Source organism: Durotheca rogersii (assembly GCF_024521655.1).
Source record: "Durotheca rogersii strain YMJ 92031201 chromosome Unknown GGS23scaffold_84, whole genome shotgun sequence".
Classification (NCBI taxonomy): domain Eukaryota; kingdom Fungi; phylum Ascomycota; class Sordariomycetes; order Xylariales; family Xylariaceae; genus Durotheca; species Durotheca rogersii.
Window position 1 is genome coordinate 7,389 of NW_026251315.1, and position 13,129 is coordinate 20,517.

General features: G+C 34.6%; 1 protein-coding gene across 1 annotated transcript; it reads right to left on the reverse strand.

The window, feature by feature from the left end:
• Positions 1–684: 684 nt before the first annotated feature.
• Positions 685–2,812, reverse strand: GGS23DRAFT_591283 (isocitrate dehydrogenase NADP-dependent). Its single transcript, XM_051517737.1, has 3 exons — positions 2,199–2,812; positions 1,563–2,099; positions 685–1,480 (listed from the first exon to the last, which is right to left on the reverse strand). Exons 1-3 carry the CDS (start codon positions 2,617–2,619, stop codon positions 1,056–1,058), a joined length of 1,383 nt encoding a protein of 460 aa, XP_051366941.1. The 5' UTR covers positions 2,620–2,812; the 3' UTR covers positions 685–1,055.
• Between the last annotated feature and the right edge of the window lie 10,317 nt (positions 2,813–13,129).

A 13,129-nucleotide genomic window follows, 5' to 3' on the forward strand; every position in this document is an offset into this window, starting at 1 on the left:
ATATACCGACGAACTCGAGATAATTAATAAAAACCGAGGATATAATTTAATAATAAAAAGCTCGGTAACTTTTACCGGCGATAGTAACTTAAAACTCCTAAGAGCGACTTTATTTAAATAATTACTTATATTCTTCGATAAAGAAATAACGCGGGTTTTCGGTTAAAGCTTTCGGCTCCTTCCTACGAATCTTAGGGTTTTTCTTAACCTATTTATAGAAAGCTTAGAGGTATTACTTCCTCGCTCGTTCCTTTTCCTAAGTAATAAATTCTTCGAGCGATAGAAGTATCGCCGAGCTTAGCTTATAGTCGTTTACATTAGGATTAATATCCTTTTAAATATCGAACTATTCGGCGTAGTTCTAGAAAGTAATAAACCATCGTAAATATTCGTCGAAGTTACGTAGGTTAATATTAATAAGTAGCTTCTTAATAGAGAAGTTTCCGCTAGTATTAATTATTGCTATAAATATATTACTCGAAAAAAAACGAGAGCGATATTTAAGAGAAAAACGATTAATCGAAAGATTAAAGAGATAGAAATAAATAATAAGATTACTCGGAAGCTTATATATTAAAACCTTAGTTAATTTAGCTTCTTAAAAAGGCTACCGGGCTTATAACTAATACGTAAATCAGAAGAGCTACGTAAGTACTAAGGTTACTTCTTAAGAATAACGGAAGGTAAGAAGAAGAAGGTAAATTAACTAACTATCTAAGAAAGAAGGAGATTAATAAAGGAGATACGAGCTACCTATATATAAACGATAGGAAACTACGAGCTATATTACATAAGCGAGCTAGGAGCTATATTAGGTAAGCGAGTAACTCGAGAAGGAATAGGGAGCCATGTATAAGTAGCTCTCTATGTAACAAATTATTAAAAGAGTACATTTTCCTCTTTACTATCCGGGTTTTCTAATAACGCGTACGTACCGTATCTTCTCGGTACTTAGCGATTGTTACATTGATGGTGCTAATTATCCTCGAATTAAAAGAGTACATATCTCGTCAACCCTCGAAGCAACGCCTTTAACGCTTATACTCGATATCTGCTCAGAGTACCGATTCAAGGATTAAGCCTAGCCGCGTCTCGACTGTATCCAGGTACTGGTTGGTCGTGACATAGTCTTTACGAGAGGTTTTGCCGCAGGCAAGAGCCAAGTCCTTGGTCATAATACCGTCGACATCAACGGTATCAATACACGCCGTCTCCAGCATATCCGCAAAGGCTACTAAGTTTGGCGTTCCGTCCAACTTACCACGCTGTGACAACCCGCGTGTCCAAGCAAAAATGCTCGCGATTGGGTTCGTTGACGTTTCACGTCCACGTTGGTGCTCACGGTAGTGACGTGTCACTGTTCCATGAGCAGCTTCCGACTCAAATGTCTTACCGTCAGGTGTAACCAGCACAGATGTCATGAGACCCAAAGAGCCAAAGCCTTGAGCAACAATGTCGGACTGGACATCACCATCATAATCTAATATAGCGACGTAATTTTAGATTGCTTGCGCACATATATGCTTCGAAATCAGGTAGGGGGACCGAGAGGGGAGACTTACTCTTAAGGGCCATGATGAACCCCCCGGAACTCTTAATCATCTGAGCGACCATGTCATCGATAAGACGGTGTTCGTACCAGATATTCTTGGCTTGGAACGCCTCCTTATACTCTGCATCGTACAGGTCCTGGAAGATATCCTTGAATTTGCCGTCGTAGTGCTTCAGGATGGTATTCTTAGTGCTCATGTATAGGGGTAATTTCTTGCTTAGAGCTAGGTTGAAGCTGGCGCGTGCGAAACCAGTGATACTCTCTGTAGTATTGTACTGAGTCTGGGCTACCCCGCCGCCTTCCTTGAATTGAAAGACTTCAATCTCTTCAGGCTTGCCGCCGTCAGGGGTATATACCATTGTCAGCTTTCCGGGTCCCGGGATGATTCTGTCTTTTGCTCGATATTGGTCCCCGAAAGCATGCCGCCCGATGATGATCGGTTTCTTCCACCCCGATATCAACCGGGGGATGCTTCGAATTACAATAGGCTCGCGGAAAACAGTCCCGCCAAGGGCGTTTCGAATCGTGCCGTTGGGTGAGAGCCACACTATAAGGTTAGGAACACGAGTCAGACTTTGAAGCATCGGCATTTGTGCGAGAAGGGGCCATGGTGAGCCATGGGTCGGTGACATTCTGGCTCACATACTCTGCTTCAAACCGAACTCCTTCACTCGAGCTTCATCAGGTGTGATCGTTGCGCATTTGACGCCAACTGAGTATTTCCGAATTGCCTCGGCGGCGTCAAGCGTGACTTGATCATTAGTTTCGTCTCGGTGCTCCAATCCCAGGTCGTAATATTTCAGGTCAATATCGAGGTAAGGGAAGATGAATTTGTCCTTGATGACTTTCCAGATGACTCTGGTCATCTCGTCCCCGTCAAGCTCGACAATGGGATTCGTCACTTTGATCTTTTGCGCTGCGATATACGATCTCGTTTGGCGGAAGAGCGCCACCGGCTTAAACGGTTGGACATTACGAGGTGAAGACCGCCTAGAGAGCAACGACAGGCCAGCGGTAGTAGGATGCCTTAAGCAACGCGAAGCAGGTAAGCATGTGCCGTTCATCATGAAGAGGCCTTCTACGTAGTGTGATACGAATCAGGTATAAAGGAGAAAAAGAGGTGGAAAGGAAACCGGGCGACGACTAGTTAGCATATACCGAGGGTGCAGCCCCGCACTCATTAAACGAAGAGCTAACTGGGGTTGCATCAAAAACGCACCTCTACGAGATTTAAAGTTTTAACTTGAGTTTTGATATAATTAAGAAAATAAATATTACGTTAATATAAAAAGAAAATATTTATAAAAATATTCATTATATAGACATATACTTATAGTAAAGAGCTATATTACTTACTTAAGCCTAGCCTTTAAGTTTATATAACTCTATAGCTAACTTCTCTATCTAGAGTAGCTCTTTTCTTTCTTAACTAGTTAAAATATACCTTTTTGCTCATATTTCATTACCCTCTACATGTAAGCTATTATACTTAGCTAAAGCTTTATATTAAACTATATAATAATTATAAATTTAAAATACTTCTTAAACGCCATTATTAATTTGATTATTCTTATATATAAGAAAAGTTTTATATTTATTTATCTTTTAAATCTTATAATTAATTTTCTACCTTTTGTAAATATTATTCTCTTTATTTAATTGTTAGAACGTTACGTATACCTTGTCTATTATATTGATTATGATTATTAAATTCTCGTTTATTAAAATCTTTATTAGCATTTACTTATAGTCTTATAATAAATGAATATAATAATTCTTTTTATTTAAATCAATAGCTGCTTAATTTGAAATTTAGAAAAACGTTAATTTAAATAATTATAAACTTATACATAGATTTCAACTTATCATTCTTGTAAAAAATATATATTACTTACGAAACTGAATAACTATAAAAGGAATATAAAATAGCATACTATAATCCAGTTATCATAGCAGCTAAGAGATACGGAAATTGATTATTAAAAATTAAAAGCGCTTTTTTTTAAAGGAATTAAAGATTAAATATAATAATTTTCTTATTTAACAACATATAGTTAAACTTATATAACAAATAATAACAAATAACATTGAGTTTTATATAGTAAAATGCGAACGTTAATCTTTCTAAGGTACTTTAAAGCCGTTAATGTAAAAATATAATTTTTAAACTTAAAGTTACTTCTTTAAAGTTTTACGAAACTTCTTTATAAATATATCGCTTCCATTAACGTTATTATTAAAACTTTTATTAAATAGAAGTACTGTGAAATACTAAGAAAAAGTAGAGTATACTAAGGAGGAGCAGAGCGTACGCGATACTAGAGGCCCGGATAGGTTGATTCGAAAGTACACTCTATCGAAGACTACGGTACGTACGATAGTCTAAGACGGATGAAACTAATATTACTATATTAACCGAGAGACGAGGAATCTAATGTAGTTATTATATCTTAGCTATGTTCCTCGGTCGTAGAGATATAGTAGTCGCTAGCCCGAAGGCATAAGAGGTAAGGAGAGAAAAGGAATAAAACGCAAAAGTTACTTATTCGGTTATAGCGGTACGACGAAGTAACTTAAGCGCGTATAATTAAAATAAATATATTAATCGGAAAATAACGAATCTAACGATAAAAACGAATCTTTAATTAAGGTAAAAATAATAAAGATAGGAATCTAGCTAGGTAGTAAACTTAATAATAAATATTATATAACCCGTACTTACGGAAGCTATAGTTATTTTATATAAATATAAGGCTTATCGTAACGTATTACGTAATATATTAAAAGGATATATTTTATTATATTATTATAGCTTCTTTAGTTTCATTATACCGTAAGAAATAATTAAATTAAAAAGGATAATATAGTATATTCCGATTAATATCTCTTCTTAAAAACTATTACGAAACTTTATTTTATTAGTTATTATTTAATTATTATAGCCGCGCCTTTAACTTATCGTTTAATATAATAAGAAGGTTTCTTTATTACTTTATAGCTAACTTAACCCGGTTTATCCTTACCGATCTAGCCCGATCGGCGTATTCTTTCTTTATTTCGGTTACCTTCTTCTTAGTCTTAGCTTATTCCTCTTAATTAAAGGAATAATAAGGGAGCGGGCGCGTTTTAAAGGTCGATTAGGTATCTTTCTTTTACTTATATAGTATAGAGGTTTCTCTAGACTAGAAAGCTCTAATCCTTACTAGGCCGAGGAAAGGAAAGGGACGGGTCGTAACTTTAACGAGATTATCGTAGCGGAGGTCGGTATCTATTAATACGAAAAAGTAAGGAGGATTAGGTATTAAAGCTATAAAGGAACGGCGGACCTCCGCTTACGCGATCGAATGGATAGAGGATTTACGGCTAAGGAATTCGCCGATTAGCGTACTTTAAGCGGATATTATAGCGTTAATAAGGTCGATTCGCTTTTAATAATTTACGGCTTACCGGAAACGCTTAACGATACTAACTCCTTTTTTTAAAACCCAAACGCTATAAAATTATTCTACTACCTTAGCGTATTTCCTTATTATATTAAGGGAATTAAGCCCTTTATTTTCTTAGGTTTAATAAGCGACTTCGATCGGTCGTTTAAAGATAAGATATAGTAAAATGCCGCTTTAAAAACCGTAACTATAGCTATCTTATTAATTTATTAACGCGACGTAATAAGTAGACTAAGGGGTTATGCTAGGCTCGAGGCTATCGTTTTCTTAGGCTCGCCGTAATTAACTAAACGCGTACGCCGCCCGATCAAAGGCGCCGTTCTTAATTATATTAAAGCTAAATAATCTCCGGAGCTTAAAAAGGTATAGCGCTACGGCGAAGTAGGCCTAGGAAAACTTCTCGGGATTAATAATAACTAGTTCGAGGTTTATTAGATCTATATAAATCGTAAAAAATAAAATAAAGGTAGGATTATTGAAAAGATATTAGCGGGTTAAGAAGTTAAACGATTTTATTAATCAGTAACTTATCGTTTAATATAGGTTTATTTCAAAGGCCGCCTTCCTATCTTCGAAATCGTAACTTATTATAATATAAAAGGTATAGATATCTTCGTTAATAAGATAGACGTAACGGCCGAGGCATATAAAAAAGTTAGCTAAGGCTACCTTCGTTTATTTCTATTATTATTAGTTTATAATTTAGGGTCGATTAGTAAATAATCAGAAGGCCTAGGCTATATCGAATCCTAACTCGATCTAGCCCTTCCCCGAATCGTAATTATTTAGAGTACTAAGTTAATACTTCTCTATATTACTTTAGTTATTTTCGCTACCGTAAATCTCCCGTAGGAGTTCTATTAAGTCGGCTAGATCGGTACGACGTACGTTTCTATAGACGGAGGAAAGGGAGAAGGAAAGGGGGATTCCGGCGGAGCGGGGGGAAGACATCGTAAAAAATAAAATAAAGAATTAAAGAAAGAGGAAAAAAGATAATAAGTTAAAGGTAAAAATAAGAATTTAAATTAATAATAAGAAAGGTAGGCTATAGATTAATAAGAATATAATAATTATAAGGGAGGGACTTTTAAAATAGGATGCCTAAAGAGGAAAAAGAAAGGGAGGAAGGGAAACGTATTAACGATATAATTAGATATACCTTTATAACTAACGTTTTAAGAAAGCGCGATTCCCTATATACGTATAGAGTTATAATAAGAGATACGTTAGCTTATAGCTTCTTATTATATAATCTTAATAAAGTAATAAACGCGTACGTTTATAGATTAGTAATTAAACGTAAGCTAAGGTAGGTATTATCAAAACTCTCCTAAGTACGGTATTTACGACTTAAGTAACGTATTTAACTCTTTCGTTCTCGTCCGACCTCCCTTCTTATTTCTCGTTATTCTACGGTTCCGATTTATTTCCTTTCTTCCTCTTCTTAGGTACTTTATTTTCGTTTTAATTCGTTTTTCGATTTTTTTAAATTCTAGATTTATAATTTCGTTATTCCTATCTTTCTCTTTCTTATATATATATATATATTATAAACCTTACCTTTTAAAGGAAACTCCTAAAGCTAGACTGGAAGGCCGTTCTTAAGCTACTCGAATAACTTAAGGCTACGGGGATTACCGACGAGGAGATCGCCGGGGCGGCCAGGAAGGCTAATAACGATAAGAAAACGGCCGTAACGTATTAGCGGGCTAAGTCGATACCGCCGCCGGTAAAACTAATAAATAAGTAGCCTAATAAATCGTTCCGTTAGTTACCTTCTAACGAGGAATTCCGGGACGTTAATCGGCTAATTTCTAAGCCCTGGTAAGTACCGCATATCCCGTACTTTCGCCTCCTAAATTAAAGCCCGAAAGTAATTATCGGCCGGTAGCTTTAAGACATCGAGGAAATTTAAGTAATAAACTAATAACGCTAAGTATATAACTCTTAATATTAATAAGATTTATTAATCGAAGGTTAAATTAATTAATAATAAGATAATTCGTAATATACGGTTTTATTTTCTAGGTAGGCCGACGGCCGGCCGGTATATCGCATAAGAGATCCTAAGTAAGAATTTTTAAAAGGTTACTTACCTCTAAAGCTATATTATATCCCTTACCTGCTACGTTTAGTCTTTCCGCCGTCGGACGTTATTTATAGAGATTAATAATAATAAGCCGGTTAGCGAATATTTCCGTCGATTAGTAACGGATCTTCGTTACGTCGTTAGTTTATTCGTTTAATAATATAGGATACCTAACGAGGTATCCTATTAATATTACGAGCGCCGGTTCGCCTCCTCCGATATCGTAAAATATATAAGTATATAGCCGTTCTTTTCCTATCGTTCCTTAGCCCCCGATCGTATCTTTAGATACTCTTACGGCGTTTACTTCTTCTTTATTAACGGGATACGTTATAAATTTCAGGATAAGCGGTTCGCCTACCTACGGGCCAGGATAGATCGTAATTCCCCTCTAATAAAGGATTTAAGCTAAACCGCGTACCCGCTTATAATATAGGTAACGGAGGATAAGTTATTAGCTATAATAAACTTAAAGATCGCTACGTTCCGGGGGTCGGGAAGTAAGTAAGTTTTTAGTTTTCTTAATAACTAATAAATAAGAGATAGGGTAAGAGGATAAAGAGGAAGAAAGAGGTACTAATCGGCGGATATATATTACTTCTAGCTTATTTTTAAACGCGTATTCCTTTTCTTTTTACATTCATTAATATAAATTACTTTCCTTACTTTTCCTTTAAATATTAAAATATATTTATATTAAAATATAATAGCTTCGTAATATTAGGATATTAGTATCCTGGATTTCTAACGATAAACGTAAAGGATAACTTATCTAAGTATAGGAACGCGTTAATCGACGTTAATAATCTATGAAAATATATTATCTTTTAAGGTAAGAAATAAGGGAGGGCGTATTTATTCATATTGTAATTTAAGGTACTAATTTCGTATATAAGCTACCGGTTTAATAACTATATAGGAATAACTTCTTTCCTTCCTTACTTAAGAAAGCGACTATATATTAAGCTCCTAGGCTTTATTATTCTTCGATCAATCTAAGTAGGTCGTTTTACGGCACTATAGCCTTATCGTTCTATAGTAAGAGGGTTATTTATATAATCGGGTCGATCTTCTTAATCCTGGTTTATCGTTAAGTATAACTTCGTATCCTTTAAGCTTCTTATTTAATATTTCTATTATAATTTACGCCTTATCGTTCGGGGCTAACCATTCTTTTTTTTCGTCGTCGATTACCGAGGGTATAGGCTTTAGGCTTTCTTTAGTTTAAGGGTCGTTAGTAATCGTCGATTCCTAGTCCTTATATTTAGTTAGTAGTAAGCGTATACTTCATTCGTCCTTTTCCGGGTTCTTTAGCTCCTAAAACCTGTTAGTATTTTAGATAAACTTCCGTAGTTTATAGTCTAAAACTACGTATAATAACGTAACTCTATTCGGTTCTTTAAGCTTATAACGACTATAGCCTAGATCTTCGGCGATTAAGTACGATTCCCTTTAATAATACTTTAGTTTTACGGCTATCGACTTTTTTATATATCGTAACGTATCGTATAATAATACGAAGTCGTAGGTTTTTAGGGGCTCTTTTCGTATCCGGTAAGCGTTCTTCTTATCTTAGTACCGGATAGCTTCTTTATATTTAGCCGCTAGAATCTTAGTTACGGCTAATATATCTTCCTAGCGTCTCTCGATTAACGCGTATAACTAAAAGCGAATCTCGGTTCGGGATATTCTTTTAATTTATAATACGCTAGGTCGGGATAACGGTTTCTATCGGAATAATAGCCTTACGCTTATATATTAATTCGTATAACGACATTCCGTATAAACGCGTCGAAGTCTTATCTACTTATATAATTACTTTTAATAAATTCGTTTACTCCTAATTACTACCGTTTATATCTTTTATAAGTCCTCCGGGAATTATTTCATACCTAACCTCGATTATACCTTAAGATTATAGGAAATAAGTAATGCCGACTTTAACTCTAATACCGACTAACTTTATTACTTTATAGACCTTTTTTTTATTTTCGGAACCGTTATTATATTTAATTACTAGGGGTACGCCGTACTATAGGAATATTTATTCCTAAAGGAACTTAGCGATCGTTTTAAAATTTATCTTTCTAATGACTCGGGCTTCGAGAAAACCGAATAATTCGTTTCGTACTTCGATTATTACGATAAATCCGTTATTTATTAATATATATTATACGTTTATTACCTAGTAGGTAAGAACGTTAATTAATTCGTTATATAAAACGGGGTCGACTTTTCGGATATTATTTCCTTTTTAATATCTAAGATACGATTTAACCTCTCGAGCGACGTATTCGAATATGCCGCGCTAGTAATATAGTTTAGTTATCTAATCGTAGGTCGAAGTACGTTCCCTATAGCCGAAATCCTCGTAGTAATCCTTAACTATAGCTTTATATAGTTTCTCCTGGTCGATAATTCGTCGTATGCCTTTATACTTCTCGGGCTTTCTCCATAGGATATCCTCCGAAACGACGTATTTAAGCGCTTCCTTTTTAAACCGGGTCTATCGCTTTTAGTACCTTACGAACCGGTTATTTCTTAGTCGGGTAAGTAATTAAAATCGCATAAGAAAGGTTATTATTTCTTACGATTTTATCGATTATTCTTCCGGCGGTTATAACGGTAAGGCTTTATCGCTAGATTACTTAACGACGTTAAGTAATACGACTATATTCGCGTATATTATATTAAATTATATATTAATAAAGTCCTTTATATCGCCTTCTTATTAATCGTCGTCGTTATCGCTTAGGTCGTTAGGTTTACGTAAGAAATCGTCCGTAACGAAATATCTCTTACCGGGTATATATTAAATATCGAAGGTAAATATCTTAATATAGGCTATTTACCTAATAAGGATAACGCCTAGGAAACTAGAGAATCCGTCGTTAAGCTAGGCGATTAATACTTTAGCGTCGGTTTTAAGTACGAAGTAAATGCCGTAAAGGTAGTTTCGAAGCCGTTATAGAAACTTAACGACTCTTAGATATACTCGTTTCGTAGCGTCGTAATTTAACTCCGTTCCTCTTTAGATCCTTAACTCGTATCTCGAAGGTCTAAAGTTACCTTTATCGTTATCCTAACTTAATACGTAGCCTTAACCGTTTCTTAATACGTCGACTTTTATTCGGATTAGTTATTCGATAGTATAGTTTAAAATAATTAATACCGATACGTTAATAAGAATAGTTTTAAGCGAATTTATGGTATATTATTAATCGATATCCTAGATAAAATATACTTCCTTACGTATTAATATTAAGAGGGGTTTAACGATTATAACGTAGTAATCGATCTATATCCTAAAAAAAACCGTAATACCGATAAAAGACCTTACTTCGTTTATGTTTTTATATAACCTCTATTTTAAGATCTTAATTATTTTCGCTTCCGAGGGCTTCTTATCGTTTATACCGTATAAATATCCGACGATTACCGTACTACCTTTATATTAAGTAAATTTAACGGCGCTAGTAATAGTACCGGTTAACTCGAAGTTTAGGAAAACGGCGTTAATATTCTTGAAGTATTTTAAAATAAAACGTCATATTCCCGGAAAAGCCTCCTAGTTATCGTATCTCGATACCGGCCCTTTAATATTAACGTCGTCGAAGAAGGGCTTATATTTAATAGGAACTAAATCGTAAAGAATTCGTATAACGGCTCGGAGAAAAGCGGGAATTAAGTTCGTCGCGTTTTATAGTAGAGTCGTTATACGTAAAAGGCTAGTAGAAGTAGCGAACGTAATTAAGTTCCGGCTCGTTTCCGTTAGCGTTACTTAATCGTACCTAGAGAAAAAGTCGACGACTATAAGGATTAGATATATAGCGAATTCTTAGGTAAAGAAGTCTCTATCTCGAGATAAGAAAGCGTCGCGAATAATTTAGGCGTTAAGTTTTATTATAAAGTTAATAAATCGTAAATTATTATCTTTCTTTTCGATTACGAATTACGTATTTCGATAAGGACCGTAACTTTCTTTTAGGATTCCGTTCTTTAATCGTATACGTAAGACTTCGATTACTTATTCCTTAAGGGGTACTAGGATAGGAATGCCCTTAGCCTACTAGGCGTTATATAGTACCGTCCTAATGTTATAGTCGGGGTAAACCTTAGGTCGGATTTTCCTGATTTTAAAGAAATCCTAAGGTAGGATTATTTCTCTTCGATATAGGATCTTAATAAGTACGTATTTCTCTTAATCGGTTAATTCCGTATTTAATAAACCTACTTTAATAACGTTAAGCCTTTTTATTATTAATTTAATACCTCGGAAGTTACTAGCGAATCTTAGTATAATATTCTTATAGGGTTTATCGCGTTATAATATATTTAGTAGCTCGTATTTCGATTTAACCTCCCTTAATACTTAATCCTTTTAATCGAATATTCCTAGTAGTATTTAGCCGTTTAACGATACGTTATTTACGGATTAAACTTTACGCGACTTAGGTTTAAATATAGTATTAATTAAAACGTACGTTTAGCTTAATAAGTTAATTCCGAAATAAAGGCTAAGTCTCGTTTATGCTATTGTAATTCTTACGTCGTATATCGATTTACTTTCGTAACGGCTTTACTAAAAACGTAAAGGAATTCTTCGTCGCTTAATCTAACGATCGCCTTATTTTCTTTATCCAGATTAAATTCGAGGGCCGATAAGTCCTTAGCTTCGGAAATAAGTACTACCTTTATATCGTCGTTATAAAAGCGGGCATAATTAATTTTAGCTTAGAGGCTAGCGTCGGTTTCTAGATATTCGGCTAGGAACGCGTTTTTAGACCTATATACGTTATTAAAGCGGCCTAAGGTATTAATGGTATTTAGTTTTCTTAATCGCCGAATATAAGGCTTAGTAACGTATCGCTTCTTAAATTAATAACGAGAGGGATTATTATCTAGGCCGAGTTAAAGTTAACGGTTCCTATGAAGGTACTTCCGTCGAATTTGAGTTTTATACGGGACTAAAAAATAAAGTTTATACTAAATAATAAGGAATAATTAACGAACCTATTTTTAACGACGTAAATCGGTAAGCGAAGGTAGTAATCGGTAAGCTAGATAGGACCGTCGATTATTCTTATATATAAGGTTTCTATAGAGGATTTAAAACCTCGCTATGTCGCCTTATTACCGGTTATAGGGAAACGCTACTTCTTTACGTAGCTTTTTACGATTATATTAAACTACGCTCCTATATCGATTACCGTAAATATAAGAGCTTCGTCCCTGTTAGGTCCTACGTTAATTACTAGCTTAGGGAAAGGCCGGATATAGTTTCTAATATCCTTCGCGATAATAAAATTTACTAATATTTTACTCGAAGGGTCGGTAAATAAGGCGGTAGTTTACGGTACGCTAGGTATTTTAACGCTTTCTTCCCGATCTTTTTATATCTATTCCTTTATAATCTTAATAACCTTAGGTTAACTTTCGTTAATTTCTATAACGCGTATCGTAAGGTACTTAATTACTTATTCCGAAAACCCGGATATAAACTTAATTAGGTCGTCCTACGAAACCTCGAAGTATTTTCTATTATTCTTATTAATTTTATTTAATTAAAACTCTCTTAATAACTCGTTAATAGTCTTCGTCTTTTTAGCTTAGTCGTTCGTATTTAAAGTAGTATTTTTCACGGCTTTAGTCAGTTTACGCCTAGGTTATAACGATAGGACTTCTATATCCTCTTAATCGGGTACTTCTCTTTCGATATACTCGCCGTTAGGACCTCTAACTCGCTTAACTATGTTAACTTCGACTAAGTCCGTTTTAATAATACCCTTATAATAATAAATACCTTCGTCGTTAATAAGATCCTTCGTTTAATTATAACCTAAGATCCCCGTTTCGTATAATTCGTAGTTATATTTACGTTCGATTATTTAAATAACGTTAATTTCCGATATAGCTCTTAGTATTTCTTTCTAGTTTAGTATTATTTCTTCGTTCTTAAAGTATCGTAGGTCGAGGGATATAAGCTTTAGCTTTCCGGTTAGGTAGTAGTATATTATCCTACGTACTTAGTCTAGAAATTCC